The 20025-nt window shown below is 44.1% G+C and overlaps 2 protein-coding genes across 2 annotated transcripts in view; both read right to left on the minus strand.

Moving 5' to 3' along the window:
• Positions 1-881, minus strand: part of LOC134395909 (laminin subunit beta-1-like) — a 75150-nt gene extending 74269 nt beyond the window's left edge. The window contains exon 1 of the mRNA XM_063122147.1: positions 827-881. The gene's annotated coding sequence lies outside the window, so the exon portion shown is untranslated. The remainder of the gene's footprint in view (positions 1-826) is intronic.
• Positions 780-19711, minus strand: LOC134395462 (laminin subunit beta-1-like). The gene is made up of 9 exons (XM_063121625.1): positions 19583-19711; positions 17505-17557; positions 10166-10344; positions 8232-8355; positions 5454-5527; positions 4559-4747; positions 3504-3567; positions 2098-2318; positions 780-947 (listed from the first exon to the last, which is right to left on the minus strand). The coding sequence occupies exons 2-9, from the start codon at positions 17533-17535 to the stop codon at positions 780-782; spliced, it is 1050 nt and encodes a 349-aa protein (XP_062977695.1). The 5' UTR covers positions 17536-17557; positions 19583-19711.
• Positions 19712-20025: the final 314 nt, after the last annotated feature.

Below are 20025 nucleotides of genomic sequence, written 5' to 3' on the forward strand. Positions count from 1 at the left end.
GGGAGCTCGTTTCACAACCGGGGTGCCACAGCGGAGAAAGCCCTCCTCCTAGTAGCCACCTGCCTCACTTCCTTTGGCAGGGGCTCACGGAGAAGGGCCCCTGTAGATGATCTTAAGGTCCGGGTAGGTACATATGGGAGGAGGCGTTCCTTCAGATAACCTGGCCCCAAACCGTTTAGGGCTTTAAATGTCAATACCAGCACTTTGAATTGGGCCCGGACCTGGACTGGCAGCCAATGAAGCTGGAAAAGGACTGGCGTGATGTGATCTCGCTGGTCAGTCCCTGTTAGTAAACGGGCTGCCCTATTTTATTCCCATGATGTTGCCCCAGTGACAGTCCTTATTCCACTATTACCCCCAATAAACCATGTGGTGGACCAGTCCACCATCTGGCCTGCCATCCCTGGGGCCATCACCTGCCCTATGTGCGCTATTTGTAGTTGAATAAATGAACAGTATCATAAAGAAATGAGGCAGAGAAAGTTGCAGGAGCCCTTGCCACGGGAGGGCTGGGGTGAGGCCAGGGGAAGAGACAAAGGCCTAAAGCCTTGTTCAGCAGGCTGTGTGGCACTGAGATGGAAGGACCACCGCCTTCACACCTACTATTGAGAATGTAAATAAATGAACAGCACTGTAACGGTTGACTGGCTCTCCCGTCCATCTTTGCAGCACTGTTAGCCTCTACTACATATCTGGCCAAAGCCAGGGGGTGCTACCATCCTTAAACATAATGGCCCTCTCCCCCAGGAATGGATCTGCTCCTATTAGCTCTCACCATGTCACTGTATTATTCCCCAGAGCTCTGTGCAAACGCAAACAGTCTCACCTTTGCAGGCATGCGGATGGTGGGCCTCAGCTGGTTTCCATGGCAACTCCTGGTAGAAGTCCTTGCAGAGCTCGCAGTTGAGGCCCTTGGTGTGGTGCTTGCAGACACATCGTCCGTGGATCTGGAGCAGAGGAGACTGGTGAGGGGGGCATCCAGAGCCGTGGCACAGCCCAGCAGAAAGATAGTGGAGTGCCGCTCAGCATGGAGATAATTTCTAAAGACTTCGCATAGCTGGGTACGGAGATGAACAGCTGAGCCCAAAGCAAATTAAGTGTGGCTGAAGGTCATATAGTCAGGAGGTTTCGGAACTGGCATGAGCACAATCTGACCACAGATTCTAGTAGCACCTGAAGATTGTGTGTGTGTATAAGTTCCTATCCCCGATAGTTATGGAGAACAACTAAACCTGAAATACATGTGGCTAATCCCTACTCAAAAAATTTAAAATAGAAGAGATCTGGGTGGAACGTCTGCTGGGTGAGGTCTGGGACTATTTCATTCCCCACATGCCTTCTTTTCCATCCCACAAATCCCAGTCATCAGCACCATACACTTCTGGCTTGCCATAGCTACAATCCTTCTTTCTACCTCTATTATTCCACTACCTTACAGAAAATATTGCATGTTAATAAAGGACTTTAATGGTGTGGATGGTGTGGAAGAGCGTGTGGCATCACTGTATAAAAATTGGGTTCATTCAGAATGTTTTTCTGAAGGCCCAGAAGTGCTTCTAAGTAGAGGATTTGTACTTTCTGTTCTCAGAAACCAAGCTTTTAGTGAAATAACGTAGATTCTCTAAAATCAGCTTTCCCCAACCCAGTGCCTTCCAGATGCGTTTAACTACAACTCTCACCATCCCCAGTCAGCATGATGCATGCATTCGCATGCACGCACACACATGCAAACTGTGGATGATGGGAGTTGTAGTCCAACACACATCGTGTGCACCAGGTTGGGGGAGGCCGCTCTACATATACCTGGAAGGGAGTCTTGTGTGTCAGACATCTCACCCAAATTTAATAAGCAGAACCATCCGGTGGGTGGCCTCCGCTCATTGTGCGGGTTCTGGTCATACTATTACAAAGAAGGCATCAGCAATCAGTAGGTCAAAGACTCCAACTGAATAGGCCCAGGTCTCATGTTCTTCAGTACGTGGAGCCATGGATCTTAACAGTTCCTCCCTCGTTGTCTTGCTTCCTGGCTATAGGGCCGGTTTCCTAACCTCCCACCCTCCTCTCTACCCTGCACCACCCACCCACCCACCCACCCACCCCGCTATTCTGCCTTACCATGCCTTCAACTCTGCTTGGCACTGCAGACAGGGGGGCGCACTCAGAGGCATGTCCGTAGCAGAAGCAGCTCCCGCGCAGCACCATCTCGTACACAGCGTAGTAGTATTTCTGCAGGACCTGATCACGCGAGTCCAGTAGGTTGTCACCCAGGGTGTGCAACTTTGTGAAGTTCACCCGCAGATTGGTGACACGTAACAGATCTGAGGAGGAGGGGAGATTTGTTGATACAGAGTTTCAGCTCCTCGAGTTTTTTGCAACTTGACCCTTTCTATCGCCCTCATTTTCCAGGTTCTCGTCTGAATTCAATCTCTACATACCAAGGATTTGACCTTTAATAAGTTTAATGGGTAGAGAGAACACAACTGTATATACAGTAAGGTGTTAATGTAACATAAGAAGAGCCCTGCTGGTTTAGACCAAAGGCCTAGCTAGTAGATGGCCTTCCCATCTAACAATGAGTGGTGCATTTCATGTATTAAAATTGAAATTCTCTCCTGCTTCGGACACTTATACTGAGGATTTAATAAGTTGCAACAAGCAGTTAGTTCAGTGGTCAGCTGGCAGATCTTCAATGAACTTAACGAGGCAATCCTACAGCATCTTTAGACAGAAAACAAGTCCTACAATTCCGTGCTGGTTGAGGAATGCTGGGAGCTGTAGGACTTTTTTTTCCTATCGAAACATGCTTAGGATTATGCCATAAATATATGTTGATGATATAAGCCAATAGTCTCTGTGTGCTTTATCAAGACAGCTGCTTGGAGGCTGGCGGAGCCCCAAATGCAACTCTCGCTCTCTGGTAGTCATCCTGGTCCTCCACGTCCTTTCCCACTCCTTCATTGGCTCCATTGGCTCCATGACTTGGTGATGCTCATCCATATCCCGGATGCCACATCTTTTAGGGTGACCCTATGAAAAGGAGGACAGGGCTCCTGTATCTTTCACAGTTGCATAGAAAAGGGAATTTCAGCAGGTGTCATTTGTATATATGGGGAACCTGGTGAAATTCCCTCTTCATCACAACAGTTAAATCTGCAGATGCCCTGCCCTCTTTTAAATCTGGTCACTCTAGTCTAGCTCCTGCAGCTTTAACTGCTGTGATGAAGAGGGAATTTCACCAGGTGCTGCATGCCTACACATGACACCTGCTGAAATTCCTTTTTCTAGGCAACTGTTAAAGATAGAATCATAGAAGAGCAGAGTTGGAAGGGGCCTACAAGGCCATCGAGCCCTGTCCTCCTTTTCATATGGTCACCCTAACATATTTGAAACTTTCCCCTCAATCCTTGACAGTGTTTTTATCCAATGCTCTTTAAGCCCCAGCTCTAAAGGACAACCCTCTCCCCCTCTTTTTTTTTTTTTTCTCCCCCTGGTTGCAGCCAGACCTTGGATTTCCTGGCTGTAGGGGTCCTCTACTTTCACAGCTGGATCCAGCACTTTGAAAATCACCTGCAGAGAAAGGTTAAGAAACATGTATGTACATTTTTTGCTAACTGAGTATATAGTTAGGAAAATTAAGTATATACTCAGTGGGCAAGGGGGGGGGAGTCCATCAGGAAATTGGTGCTGAGTGACAGGGTTAAACAACACACTCTCAGTCGAAGTTGGGCCTTCCCCTGCCTGATATTTGCTAAAATATAAAAACAGGAGATCTGATCACAGATCTCCGGCATCCCATCCAGTCAGACTATTTCCCAATTCATCCCAGCAATTAAAATTTTGAATTTCTGCCCAATTTTGGATTCATATCAAGCATTTCAAAATTTGTTTCAGTGCTGGATCTCTCTGGCTCTAGGAACATAGGAAGATGTGGAGAGTAGACCATTGGTCCATCTAGCTCAGTATTGTATACACTGACTGGCAGCAGCTCCCCAGGGTTTGAGGTAAGAATCTGTCCCAGTTCTACCTCGATTGAACCATGAGACCTTCTGAATGCAAAGCATGGTCCTACCACTAAGCTGTAGCCCTTCTTCTGAGCTGTGTTCCAGAATCAGGCATCAACTGGTACTGGACAGAGAAGCTGAGATAGGGCCATTAAGTGATGGCTAGAAAAGTCAGAGCAGCAAAACAATGACGAAAGTGGGGAAGGGATTTGAGTCTGCTAGGATAAATAAGGGTGTGACCACTTGCTTCTGTCTATTTCTCTCCTAGTGATGTCTTTCATAGAATCATAGACTAGTTGAGCTGGAAGAGGCCTATAAGGCCATTGAATCCAACCCCCTGCTCAAAGCAGGAATCCACCTTAAAGCATACCTGGCAGGTAGCTGTCCAGCTGCATCTTGAATGCCTCTAGTGTTGGAGAGCCCAATATCTCCCTAGGTCATTGGTTCCATTGTTGTACTATGCTGGCCATGATACTGCAGAGATACAATCCTCATCTTTCTCAAGGTGACACTGCCCCTCCTGCACCTTCACTCTACTTCAGTAGGGCAGCACTGACCTCGCCATGGCTGGAGGGCTCAATCTCGGAGTATCGCTGGTCACACACTGCCTGGTTGACATGTGTTGGGACCTGGATAGGAATCTCAGGAAAGAGCTTGGAGCAGTTGAAGGCAAAGTAGCGATAAACCTTCCAGCTGTGCCCAAAATCTGATGAACGTTCAATCAACATGGCGGCTGGGCGGAATGTCTGCAGGAGAGAGAGGGGGGCCAAGTTTCAATGTTCTTTCTCCAGCTAATTCTACCACCACCCCTGCAAAAATCCTCAAAATAAAACCCCCCAAAGTTTTAAGAAAGGCAGATGCTGGTAAATAAGAGAAATTCAGTGTCTTGGTTGCATGTTTGGGGATTCAGATCCTGTCTTCCATGTTTCCTCCCAGACTCTGGGAATCCTTGTGATGTTTACTCTAGACTCTGTGGAGGGAACCATCTCTCTGACTGAATCTACAAAGTTTATGACACTGATAGTGAACAATGATAGTCTTGGTCACACTGAGGAAAAGGTGTAGAGCTAAAACTCCACACAAACTGTGCCTAATCTAGAATAAGCAAAGCACTCCCAGCACCACACTGGCCTGGTTCAGACAACACGCTAAGCCATGCTGCTTAACCACAAAATGGTTAATGGAATCATTTTGTGGTTAAGCTGCATGGTTTAGCTGCTTAAGCCATGCTGCTTAACGGGGCCAAAATGACTTGGCAAAGCCCATCATGTTGATCTAAAAAACCCACCACAAGTGAGAAATGAGAGAGCATTATCATCATGATCATCAACTTCATCATCATCTTCATCATTCTGTGTTATGGTTAGCAGAAAGAATGCTTTTTGGGTGCTATTGTCAGCAACACTCTTCTTGCAAAGGCACAGAGCAGCCATTTTGTAAAGTTCACAGTACCTTAAACTTCATTATGAGGTGAGTAAAGTGGAACTCGGCTTCAAGGTCCAAGCGGATGCTGACCTGTTCTACACCTGGGCAGGGGAAGAGAAAGACAGAAGATGACCACCCACCAGAACCCTATTCAGTCATTCTTCTCCTCATGCAGCTGGCACCCCCCCTTCTGTCACATCATCCTTATTGGGTCTTCCACTCTCCATGCGTTGGATGGCAAACATCTCAAATCACACGGAGAGCCTCCGCAAATACAGCAGGCTGCCTGCTGCAGACGTTCATCTGGCTCTGCATGGAGGGCAGCAAAGCCAGGCAACAGAGATGCAACACAGGGGGCAGAGCTAGCTGATGCACTTCCTCACTTCCACTCGTCTACACACATTCTGGAAGAAGACACCCCCCTGTATGTAAATGATGCTGCCACCCACCTTCCCAGCCATCTTTCCTCCTCTGAGAGCATCATCATACGGGGGGGGGGGAATCACGTTTCCTTACCGTTGCTTCTCCATCCGCGCTTTTGTCCCTCATTACTTCCTCTTTCGAAAGACGAAGTAAACAACGTGCATGTGGCCCATTCAGTGGCCCGTTTTGATCACGCTGCTTCTCTTGCACACAGCAGGAGATAGCAGCAAGTTCCGTCTCAAAAATAATTCGGATTTACCAGGGTCTTTTTTTGTCGTGTGAAAAAGGCTAGAAGGGGTGGGAGGCGTGCAGGATGCAGACAACATCGTGAATAGAACCCATGAAAATCTGTGAGTGCCTAGTAACGAGCGTGCAATGATGATGCCCTGTGTGTTCATTCACATGTCGTGAGATTTTTCCTCAGACTAGGGAGCTGCCTGTATGGCGTGGGGTTACCACCGCCTTAAGCAAAGCCCCACACTTTTTCTGCAGCAGGGTGGCAATGGCTAATCCTGGCACAGAGGGAGGGTGAGGGGTTTCCAGCGGCCATGTGGCTTGCCAACCCACTCCCTGCCTTCTGCCTGGGCTCCTAGAGACCAATCAGGGGCCCTCTTCCACCTGGGATCACCTCCATATCAATGCTAGGGCGAGATCAGATGGCAGAAGAGCCGTATTTGGCTCGCTCCAGCCTAAGAAGTCGGTGTAAAATCCCCTGCTTCTTAAATGTAGAGCTTTGCAGTGCCACCACACATCCACCGCAGGGCTTTCGGAGCAAATAGACAGTCCCTAGTTTTCCAGAAATTGCTATGGAAGTGCTATGATAGAGATATTGTTGCCTAAGGCTATGTGCACGTGCTTTTTTCTCTTATGGTTTCTGGGCTCCACTCCCTTAGGTTACAAACAGATGAAAAACCTGTTTAACCACAGACCATAGCGCGACCACAAAAAAGGAAAAGGAAAAAAGAATGCGTGCGCCCACAGGCAACAATAACTCTAACACGCCATCCGCAAAGCTCTGGAATACCATCACCTATGCCTACAGCCTTTGAATAAAACTATACATTATGACAGACACGTATGAATTCGTTTCTATCTGTTAGGTTACTACAAATAGCAGCTTGGGATGGGTGGGGCTGTCTGGATTTGCATGGGAGTGGGGGGCTTAATGCTTTACTCTCATGCTGCTTTTCTGTTAAAAATCATCTGGGCAAACAGCAGTTTGAAGTGGGGTTAATTTTCATCAGGAAAATGATGTGAGCATAAAGGATTAATCCCCTCCTTTATGTGTCATGGTCCTAGGCCTTAGCTAGACCTAAGGTTTATCTCGGGGTCATCCCTGCCTGCTCCCGGGATCCCCTGTGTGTCATTTACATGAACAGGGATGACCCCAGGACGATCCCGGGATAAACCTTAGGTCTAGCGAAGGCCCTAATCTAGATCTCATACACACACACACACACACACACACACACACACACACACACACTCTTTACAAACAAACACCCCCAAAACCCCAGGGATCTTCATTGTAACATGTAGTTTTTAAAATTGGGTTGGATGGGATCTCAGAGGTCATTTTGTCCAACCCCCAGCTCAGTGCAGGATTTGCAGTGCAGGTTGCAGCTGCAGCATCCTTGAAAGAGTCTGCTTTAATACCCCCAGAAAAGGAGACACCACCACCACAACACTTCCTGTCTGTTCTACTATTGAATGGCTCTTATCAGTAAGAAGCTTCTCCTAACATTTAGCCCAAATCTGCTTCCCTGAAATTTTCACCCATTGATCATAAGAGAAGCTTAGCTGTAGCAGATCAAGGGTCCATCTAGTTCAGTATTCTGTTCACATAGTGGCCAACCAGCTTCCCACAGGAAACCCACAAATTGGACATAAAACAGCACTCTCCTACCCATGTTCCCCAGCAACTGATGTACATAGGCATACTGCTTCTGATAGTGGAGATAGCATAATCAGGACTAAAAGCCACCAATAGTCTCCTCCTCCATGAATAGTCAAAGTCACCCATAGTCTCCTCCAATCCCCCTTTAAAATCATCTAAATTGGTGGCCATCATTACATCTTGTTGAATTCCAGTTTGACTATGTGCTATGTGACGAAGTCCTTCCTTTTATGTGTACTGAATCTTCCACCAATCAGCTGCATAAGTTGACCCCAGGCTCTAGTATTATGAGAGAGGGAGAAAAATGGCCCAATGAAGATGGAGAATCTTGCTGAACAGTAATTCAATGTATTTTGTGCATCACAGAAAGGAAAGCCAGGAGAAATTAGTGTTTCCCTTTATTGCTTGGAGGGTTATGTCTAGGCAAAAAGAGTTCATCTGAGGTCCAAGGAAACTAGATTTTTGAATTTCTCCCTGACTCTTACCATTCGCAGACTGCCACCAGGTCTGCTCCCCATCCTGGCCACTCAGGTAGATGACATTTTCAAGGCGGTGGCTCTCACGCAGGGACGGTGAACGTGAGTCGCAAGTGAAGCATTTCTCAGAATCCTGTCAGGAGGGCCACAAAGGATTAAACATCAGCAAAAGCCCCGTATAGGTCCTCAGAGAACATACCCCACTGTGAGGGTTATTGTCACCTATAGTCAAAGGGTGACATGCATCACGCTAGGTGTAGGTGGACACACCATCCTCATCCTGAGATTCTCCCCCTGTACAGAGAGCTTGATTTCTAATGCTCGGGAGCTGATGGGCTTTGAAAAAAGGCTGGCATTGGGTGTACGCCGGCTGCACTCTAGGAACAGACAAATCTATCCGTTTTTGTTTCTCTTGGTTTCTCATTTTTCCAGTATCCAGTTTGCGTTCTCCCAAACTTTGAGAATTTTTCCAATCGTAAGTTCAATTTGTCTTGCACTTTGAACACAATTTTACTTAATGTAGACGTTTATTGCATGCAATTCCCTAATATAATACATTTTTAATATTATTTTCACTAATATACACATCTTTATGTGCGCTCTTCCCTAATATCTTCATTTTCGTATGCATTTTTGATCAAAGAATTCCATTGCAAAATTCGGAGAGTTGTGAATTTTAAAGGATAACTCAGTTTCAGTTTGCAGCTTGATTCAAAAGTGCAAAATTACGTAAATTCGCATTAAAATGCAAACCAAACTAATTTCTCCCCCACCTCTATTGTACTCTGAGCCAAGCCAACTCTATTAGGAAATGCCTTCAGTACTATGTGCAGCTGCCCCGTGTGATGAGATATTAGAACTGCTACTTCGAATATCTTACACAGGATTGGGACTGACCCTGTCCATCTAGGTTGGTTTTTCAGCCTTCCTGGACTGGAATGGTTTAAGAAAGCCTTCCTGTTTTGCCTGGAACCTTACCTGAGCATCCTTGCCTTTGACTCTCTAGCTTTGACCCTTGACTCAGTTTCCCTGGCTAAACCTCCTCCCCAACTTTATGCACCAAACCTTCCCCCTCAAATTTTACACTGAGAACCACTCCACATGATAAAGAAAAGAAAGGTTTTTCCATTTCCACAGCAGGCCCAACATAGATTTTCTGCAGGGCCGGCCCTACCATTAGGAAGAGTGAGGCAATTGCCTCAGGCAGCAGATGCCGTGGGGCAGCAATGGCAGCCTCCTGGCTGTTGCTCCAGAACTCCCTGGCAGTTCCTTCTGTTGGAGGATACAGCTGAGTATGCCACACAACTTGCCCTGGCCTCGCTAAACTACCCTGCTGCTTCAGCTGCAGTGGAAGATACTATCCCATAACCAGTCTTGAAGTAAGATTCAACTGCCTATCCTGCTGGTTTCTAGAAAAGGGGTGCCATCTTGTCTTTGGGCTGGCCTTGCTTTTCTGTTACATTTGTAGAATATCTGCATATTTGAAAACATGCATTAAAGCTGGGTTGGGCAATGTGCAGCCTACATACAGTCCCCGCCACCCCCATCACCATGCTGCTGAAATTCACGACAGCGGCAGCAAAAACATTGCCAGTGGAATTTGGCTGTTTTAGAGTTCCATAGTGGTTTGCCGCCAAAAATCGACAGCAAATGCCATTTATTTATTTATTTATTTGCTGTCGATGCAGCAAGAAGAGCGCAGCCTGAGTGGAGAGGAGGATACAGGCGGTGAAAATGACCCCCAGACTCCCACCACCACAAATATACAAGTTGCCTAACCCTGCTTTTAAAGTGTGTTTCAACACACATCCAGAAAATGCAGTTGACCAGTTCTTTTACTGCTCCTTGTTATCAACGAATCATAGAGTTGAAAGGGGGGCATTTAGGGCCTGCTGAGTGCAGGAATTCAGTCTCTCCCTTGAGCAGCATTGAAGTAGTATTACCTGCAGATGGCTGACAATGCAGTACTCTTGAGGCCCTTCCATGCCACAGGTTGATGTAGCAGTCAGGCTTTGGGCCCTCCCAATGAGCAGATTCCCTGTGGCTGGGTAACAGCTCCCCTCTGAACAGCCGTGGTACAACAGATCAGGCTCTTCTGTGCCCTGAGCGTTAGCTACCTGGACTGGACAGAAAAACAAACAGCAACAGCCAAAGGCCATTTTAAGATCTTTTGAGGTGCCTTGGCATAATGAAAATAAGGATCCTGCCCATAAAGACCAGCATAAATTCCCTTCCCCCACAAACAAGTTCTTTTTAATGCATACTAGCAGAAAGTAACAAATTCATTGCCAGATAGGGGAGAGAGAGAGAGAGAGAGAAGATGTCCTAATTGTTATGTAATATAATATAGAGATTTAATATCAAAAATTCTCATTATATCAAGAACTTAGACTTTTGCAAGAGGAGAGCAACAAATTCAGTAGGAAATGCTTAACTTTGGACACTACTACACAGAAGCAAGCAGTATTATCAACTAGAATGTCTCCAGACTGGAATGTTCAAGCTAAAAAGGACAATCTCAAGGATGTTTGAAAACAAGCCAGGTATATGGGGGGCGGGGGGAGAACACACAATGTAAAATGCCTAATGCTGATATCGCTTATGGATTACCATCAGGCTCCAGTGGAAGCAATTAGATAATAAACTGTATTGATTCTGGGACTGACTATCAGTATAATCAGGCAAATGCCTTGTAGTATAAAAGCAGAGAAAAAGAAAAAAGAGAAGGCAGGCATAATGTAAACCTTGACTTGTGTTCCTTTATGTAAGAAAAAAAATAGTATTTGTAACTTTTCTACCTACAAACTCCTGGTCTGCTTCACATTAATTGGTAGTCATACTCTGTCAGTGTGCAAAGGGAAATAAAGAAGCACATCTGAGGAGGACTGATATCTCCCCCAAAGTCTCATCCCCAAACAGCACATCTTGCTTCAACAGGCAGGCAGGCAGGGAGTCTCCAACTGTTTGAAGCCCACAACTTGACTCACTCTCCTGAGGCACTTTCCATATATTATGTGTGTTTGCAGTGAATTCTAACATCCACCCATCACTAAATATCTAAGATAATGACTGTGGTAAAATTATATGAATGGGGATCCTGAGATGAAATAGTCAAGAACACTTAATTAGCCCGAGTCTTTCTTCCTCACTTTTAATTTGATACTCAATCCCTCTGATGATCTCTGTCAGGAAAACTGAGTGGGCAAATAAGCCCTTGGAAGGAGCAGTATTCAAGAACTTACTTGAAATATGGGGAGAGAAAGGTGGCCTGGCTACATTATTGACAATATAACCTATTCTTTATTTATTTTATTATCTTCATGTTATCTGTTCAGAATAAGACAAGTAATGGCTATCTTATTCATAATGATTACATTTGCTAAATGACTGTCCTTCCTGTGTAGTGACTGTGTAGGGAACCACAGCAGATAATATGAAATCTATGGTTGAAATGTGGGTTTCATTTCATGAGGACCGCTCAACATCTTTCTAGTCTAATACATTACATAAATATAATAATACTTCACATTAAATAGCATGTTAGACTATAATTGTAAAAACTTTGCTTACATTGGCCCTGTTCAGATAACACACTTAAACCATGATGGTTAAGCGTTTTGAGCTAAACATTATGACTTAGCATGTCATGTGAATTCCTTACTATGGAGCTACATAACAACGGTTTAAACACACTCATTAACCACTTGCTGCAAAAGGGTTAGTGGCCTAACCATGGCTTAGCATGTTGTCTGAACAGACCCATTATCCCAGGAACCCTTGTAACAACCCTGTAAGGTAGGTCAATATTATTATTTTCATATTACAGGTGAAAAACTAAGGATGAGAGTTGTGATTTTCCAAAGTCTACCAGTTGAGCTCATGGCAGAGATGACATTTAAACCAAGCATTTCATGGTTTATAGTTCAGACACTAACCGGCTACATGACACTAATTCTCATCTTATCCCAAGGATTACTATATCTCATGACTAACCTAAGTCCCATTCATTTAAATGGGTCTAATCTAAGTAAGACTTATGTTGGATTTTACCCAGTGAAAGGTAGATAGGGTACCTGTAAATACACGTCCTCTCAAGAAATGTCTATGTGCATATGTGATAATACATGTGCACAATCTGTAACAGTAAAACCAACAAAGAGTATTGTGGCACCTTAAAGACTAGCAAATGTATGCCAAGGATAGGATCCAAACCTTAAAAGCCTATGAGTGTGACAAATGAAGTCAATGGAAGATTCTACTGTGATAGAATCTACTTAACTTGGTGCCCTTCATATGTTTTGAATGTCAACTCCCATCCGCCTCAGCTAGTGTGGCCAATGGTCAAGAATGCTGCCAAAAGCACCTGGAGGGGGAAGGCTCCTTTAAAGTGTCACAGAAATTCACAAAAGGCCCCACAAGCTATTAGTGGTGCTACGCGTTGTTCCTTACTTGTTCGGTCACATGAAGGAACGCTTGAGACTGGAGAAATAAGAATCCCCCCCCCCTCTTGCTACACCTTCCGCTCTTTGGCGTCAGCAGAAAAAGGTCTGTCACATGCTGAAGCTTTTAATACCAGAGCACAAAGGGTGCTTGTTAGTACTGCCAGAACATGGTGCTGACCTGGCTACGACCCTGTCAGTCTTCAGATCAGAAGGGAGTTGGGATGTGCCAAGACCATAACATTGATCACATCAGGACTTTGGCAAAGGAATAGATACTAAGGGAGAAAGTGGTAGTGGGCTACAAGTCCTTGATACCGTCCGTAGGCTGGGGAGAGCTAATCATCGTCTCCCTGTAACAGTCATGGGAGTAAAGGACAATATTGGGTTTGTGACAAAGTTAGATCAATTGATTAAGAGCACCCTTTGATTTCAGTTGTGGTTGGATTTTCATGTATAGATTTTGTAATGTGTAAAGCCCCCTAAGTTTCACAGGAGCTCTGGAGAACAGCCGTTGTCCATTCCCACGTCAGCACATACATTCCAGCAGAAAGCGCTGGGCCCAGCAGCTGCCATCCTCAGCATACTCCTCCCTATCTAGGTCAGTCCCACAGGCACTGCCCCATTCCTGCTGAGTTTCTCAGAGGCTCCTAAACTAGCTCTTTTTCTTATCAGTACCCAAAGCTCCCACCCACGACTCTTGCCAATTATTAACCACAAAATGGGGTTGACCAGCCAAAGGCATGCTTCGTACATTCCAGAACAGCCCTGCCTGGGCACATAGTGTAGTTAATTTCTAAAAAGAGGGGGAGAGGGTATATCAAGACTACCTGGAAGCCACACCTCCTGCCATTAAATACCTCTCCGCTGATCCTTTATTTGTGTAAACTTACTAACATTTTACCTTGTCACACAGACATTAAGCAGGTGAAGCCTCTCCTGATATAATCAAAACGATGGGGAAAGCTTAATTTTTGCATGCCAGTGTCAATTCTAAAAGGTTCACTAAAATAAATTTAAAATCATTCTAGATATTAGGGGGGGGACTCACTTGGATTACTCAGTGGAGAGGGAAAGGCACTCTGCACATGTTCAATGACTCCCTTTTCTGTTGTTACTTCACATGTTCTAGGGTTAAGCCTTGGTACTGACTGCAAAGTTCCCTTAAAATTAGGGAATGAGGATATTACTACAGAATGCTCCATCATAATTTCCTTGTCCAGGGAAATCTTGTATTGTGAGATAAGGTGGGGATATTAAAAAAAAATCAAGGAAGCTTGTACAAGGAGTTGTGTTCAGATACTACCAGCAGAGTTCACCAGGACTCAGCCCTGAAATGTGGAAAGTAATGTGCCTCTGTGGACATGCAGAGTGCATTTGCCACACATCACCCAGAGCCCAATATCATGTAGCTGGGATTATGGATAAGGCTTTTAGCCATCAGCACTTGGGCGTCCCCTAGCTTTTGAGACTACCTCTGAGCACTGGTGACTGCAGGTGATTATGGAATGGAGACTGCAGCGGGTAGAGAGTCTCCTTTGTTGCAGAGCTGATGCAGATTCAGCCATGTCTTGTTCCTACCAGTCCCTGCTGCGTCTCATTCGTAATGGCCCTCCTGGGCACAACTTTTGCACAGCACACGTCAAGGCATGCCACTGCATGCAGGCCTGTATTGAACACATTTGAATTTTGGCAGAGATATGCAACTGTTTGTGTCAATCACAGTCAGTTGGAAAGACACTACAGCATGTGCAAAACTGCCTTGTTCAGAGAAAAATTGATAACGCGCCATAGGTCATTCCATGGAGGAATCCTATCCCCGTCTAGCATCATCAAGGCTGCACCTCCCATAAAAGTTTGCTCCACCACGCAGCTGTGAGTTTTGGAGAGGGGCATGCAGGGAAAATGTTAATTCCCCTCCGCTTTCTCTGTGGCCAATCTGTATGCTGCAATTATCTTTAGTAGTAGAACTGTTTATTTATTTATTTCATTTATATCCTGCCCTTTTTCTTCCTTAAGGAACTCAAGGCGGTGTACATAATCTTCCTCCTTTCCATTTTTATCCTCACAACAACTCTGTGAGGTAGGTTAGACTGAGAGTCTGTGACTGGCCCAAATCACCCAGTGGGTTTCCACGGCCAAGTGGGGACTAGAACCTGTATCTCCTGACTCCCAGCCCAACACTCTAGCCACTACACCACACTGTATAGTAGTAATGTACATGGAACAGAAATGCACAGGTACATCTTTGAATCTTATTTACAAGGACCAGATACACACATCTGAGAACTGGTTCAAACATAACCATCCTGGGCACGTTTACTGGATTCCACAACATCTTTTTAAATAGGGTCTGTCCAATTTTCATAACTGTTTGAGATGCAATACACCTAATGCCTCTTTCAACCGTATGCTTTGGCAATGTCCAATAGTTGCTTCTTTTTGGGAGGTGGTCATAATATGGATAAACTTTGCACTGGAACAGACTTTCATATTTATTGATGTATATGTCCTCCTAAATGATGTACCTGTTTCCTGGAAGTTAATGCATGGTTAGCGTAAATTGATTTTCCGAGCCTTTTGACTGGTATTACAACACTGACAGGACAAGTGGTAAACTTCTATACTGTAATGGATAGAGGATCTAACAGTGTTATCAACATTCAAATAGGCGTCATTTGCAAATGGACTTATACATGGACATTTGGTCTACTTTTGCTGAAGCTTATGGCAATCTTCTGTCTTTTTTAGAAGGTTATCCTGAATGGAAACTCTCTCTCTCTCTCTCTCTCTCTCTCTCTCTCTCCATATATTAATGTTGTTGTTTTCTCTCTTTTTCCTTTCTTTTTTTTATGATTTCTTTTGTTAAAAAACACACAATAGAAATTAATTGAAAAAATCTATACCTTTTAAAAGTTGGTGTATGCTTCTATACATACATACACACATTCTGTCTATGGGGAGATATGTTGCCACTAGTAATTCCAGGATGACACTTTTCAAGCTTCTAACAAGACTAAGGGCTCATCTACACCAAGCAGGATATTCCACTATGAAAGCAGTATATAAAAGGCAGGAGCTACACTACTGCTTTATAGCGGTATTGAAGTGCACTGACAACTATTGGGGCCCATTGGGACACACTATATACCACTTTCATACTGCTATATCCTGCTTGGTGTGGCTCCTGTCTTTTATATATCGCTTTCATAGTGGAATATCCTGCTTGGTGTAGATGAGCCCTAAGTAATATGGTTTAACCCAATATCTGGAATGATGAAAGAATTCATTTCTCACTCATGGGGGCAGTGACAGATATGGGCTTTGGATTCCCACCACACACACAATCTGTGCCATCCTCTCCCAGGAAGAGGCTGTTCTGGTTTGACTCAACAATAGAATGTAAGGAGCCGCTTGATCAGAGATAGAGTGGAGGGATAACACCAGTGGAAGTTGGTGAATCCGATGTCAGTGGGGTGGTGAATCCGCTCCAGGTTTCAGTCATAATCCATCAGAATTCTAAAGGAGCTATCAGTGGGGAGGTGAATCCACCCTGGGTTTTAGTCAAACCCCGTCAGAACTCCTTTAGAGTTCTGGAGCAAATTCACCACTGCACTGACATCAGAGTCATCAGCCTCCACTGGGGAACACAGAAGAGTGTAGTTTCTTTGGACTTTCTGCACTCAAAATACATTACTTACTTAATTCAGAGTTAATTGTACTAGCCAAAGGCCATGACAAATACATCAAAAGGAAATATATATATATATATACATACATACGCAGAAATACAAATATTTTGAACATTACAAAATTATTATCTGTAGATGAATTAGGATTTAACATACGTTAAACTCAGCTTTCACTTAACAGTATATTTGTCTTTAATGTTCACTGTTTTTAATTTTTGTAAACTGCCCAGAGAGCTTCGGCTATGGGGCGGTATATAAAAGTAAATAATAATAATAATAATAATAATAATAATAATAATAATAATAATATCCAAGGCAATTCATGGCAATTTTGTCTAGTTCTCTTTTCCTATTCTTTTTTGCTGCCAGGGCAAACAGAGCCACTTTATATGTGACATAGCAGTTGGTGTCACTCAAAAGAAAATGAACTGTTTCTGCAAGGGCATCGCTGCATCCATGTGTTAACAAGGGTTTCAAGAATCTCTCTCTTGGATCCCTAGGTTCTGCCACCGAACTATGCCCCCACCCCAAGCAGCACTGTATCAAAGACATTTCCCTCCTCCAGCCCTATAGGAGAAACAAAGAGGATGACTACACACTTCACAGTGGATAGTCTTCTAATCTAGGCAAGTAATCCTATGCATATTTACTGGTGCAACCTTCACTGAATTCTGAGTAAACATGCATAGGATCATGCTGTATGTTTGCCAGATTCTATGTAAACTAGGGCGGGATCTACACTACTGCTTTAAAGCGCTTTATAACAGGTTTGACAACTGCTGGGGCCCAGGACACACTGCATATACAGGTTTCAAAACGTTTTCAAAGCGCTTTAAAAGCAGTAGTGTAGATCCCCCCTAGGTTTTCACTCAGTATGTAGAATGGAAGATTTCGAGGTTGTCATATTACAGTGCTGTAAAGGACGACGAAACTGGACCTGTAAAAAATTCTCACTTCTAGGCAAATAAGGAACACAGGAGCTCTATCTCTATATGGAATTTTATAAAAACTACTCTATTCTCAGTTTGGTATGGGTCATCAACATGAACCCACAGAATGGTAGGCAACCGCATGCAAAGATGTACACATCCAGCAAATACATCACTACAGGCCCAGATCCCAAAGGGCAAAGTTAGTGTGTCAACACTTACCCCAAAGAAGCAAGTGGAGCAGCAGTGCCATTGGCAATGTGGAGGATTTCAACCTGGAAAAGAAAAAGCAAGCAGGAGGTTTTAGCATAATAAAGTCCTCTCTCCCATCCCCCACGCTTCCCCCCACCCCATGTCCAGCAAAAGTGTGAGGGTAGTGGCTTTACTTGTGATTGGGAAGACTTTATTTGCAAAGGGTGCTAGTAATGTAAAATTTTGAAGCTGGAGGTGGGCAAGAATGTCCCCTCCTTTTCCAGGAAATAAATGGAATTGAGGGGGGAATTGAAATATATTCAACCCAGTTGAATTTTAAGATGCCTTTTAATAATGTGCTGCTTTTAATAATATATTAGTTTTAAACGTTTTAATTAGTTATATGTATTTTATGGTGTTTGCATTTGTGTTGTACACTGCCTCGATCCAGAGGGAGAGGTGGGTAACAAATAAATAAATATATTATTATTATTATTATTATTATTATTATTATTATTTGCAGTCCTTTATTATCGAACCTAAATTTATTCGACTAACAATATAACATGCATAATTTGTAACTTAGTTAACATAAAATTGAACTCTTGGCCTATTTATGCAATTTATGGAGCAATCCTATGCAAGCTTACTCAAACACTACACTGTGTTTAGTGAAGATTACTCCTATGTAAGTGTGCAAAGGATTACCAGCCTCAAAAGTAGAAGTGCATTTGTTTGGTTCAGCAACATTGCAAATACAGAGAGAGTACTCATGCATGCGCAAGAGACAAATGCAAATTGCTGTACCCTTTGCTACCTAAGCACATATATCTCAGTTTTAAGCGCGCGGGGGGGGGGGGGAATAAAACTTGAAAATAGAAATCACTAGATCCAACGTCACCAGAAGAAGGAAGCAGCAATTCACAAGCTACAAAGGCAGAAATACATAGGTGCAGAAATGCATCTTGGATCTGAGTGATGACATATCTACACCACAATATACACACAAATTATTATTATTCTTTATTGCTGAAGGCTGTCTTATATAACAATCTTCATGCTATGTATTTTGAGTGAGTAAAACCTTGTTTTAAAAAGCATTTCACTCATTCTGAAAGAGGAAATGTTTCATAGGATTTTTTTTTCATTCTTCCCCAAAATTTCCAGTTTTTCCATTGGAAAAAAATTGGAAAAAAGTCCTCAGGAGGAAAATGGGGGAAGAAAGGGGCTTGTTCTACTGAAATTGTCTGGGGCTTTTCCTGTGATCTTTCACATCTCTATGAATGGGAAATATCAGGTAATCAGAAACAGCATATGATGGGAAGGCGTCAAATGTGGGATGGTTGGGGCAGGATGTGCCGAAGCAGAAATGAAGGCTACACAGAACTTTTCTCAAACTCTTGCCCAATTTAGATGGGAAAATATGCCAACGTGCCCCCTTGGCTATTTGTTCTTTTCTTCCAAGTTCATATTAATTGACCGTCAACTCGAAATTTTAGAATCTATATGTTTTAGATAAATATACATGTAAGTGTAAGTGTGTGTGTGTGTGTTTCTCAGGGGAAATATTAATTTGAATTTTGTGTGTGAAAGGTAGAAGCTGGGTAGCTGGACTGTGTGGAAGGGGAAGGGGACAAATGAAAGATGGATGTGAAGAAAGAGAGGCCATGCGGAAAGGTGGTTAGAGTGTGAGGAGACAAATGAAGAGAGAAGCCTAGTTGTGAGAAGTTAAAGGAGAAGTTTGAGAGTGTAGGGGAAACTGCAAGCTGTCTCGCTTTCTGGAGTAACACACAGACCTCCAACTCCATTAAAAATAAGTTTAAAAGACACCCCACAAACTCCTTTGAAACAAATGCTTGGCAACTCCATGACACTAGAAAACCATGCTCTACAGTTCTAGATCCCCACCTCACATACTTTTTGATACACATAGGAAATACATAACCACCTCCTCCAGGCTACCCTTTACAGATGAACTTCTCATTCCACCTCCCCTTGACAGATTTGGTCAGGAGGAAAAATATTGTTCAAGTGGACAGAGCCACCCCTATCCCAACAGCCATAGAGGCAGTGAGAGGCATTCTTCTCAAGGATGCTTTCATACTCACTTGAAGGTTGGGGCTAGTCTGGCCCTCTTGGATGCTGCTTCATTCACTGCTTCAATTTGGGGCAAAGAGATTTAGAGGAGAGACGGAGTAAATGTCCTCTCCCCGCACACATACATACATACACGCACATGCACCAAGGAACTCCCCTCTTGTTCCGTTGAAGTGTCCCGATGCCCCGTTGTCCAGGCGGCGTGAGAACTCCGGCCGTGCGAACTTAACTGGCGGTGGGTAAAAATAACCCAGCCCTTCCCAACCCCCCGCTCAGTGTGGGCAAGCGGGGCTGGAGACTGATTTTTATTCAAATGGAGCTGGGATGTTGAAAGGGACTAACGGTCTCTAAGCTACGGGAATGTCACAGCCTATTCTTTCTGCTCCACAGCACACAGAGGCTGCAGGGCTGCAGGCCCAGGCCCAGAGCTAGCTCCCGGGAAGGAACGAAAGGG

This window comes from Elgaria multicarinata, chromosome 3, assembly GCF_023053635.1.
Source record: "Elgaria multicarinata webbii isolate HBS135686 ecotype San Diego chromosome 3, rElgMul1.1.pri, whole genome shotgun sequence".
Lineage (NCBI taxonomy): Eukaryota > Metazoa > Chordata > Lepidosauria > Squamata > Anguidae > Elgaria > Elgaria multicarinata.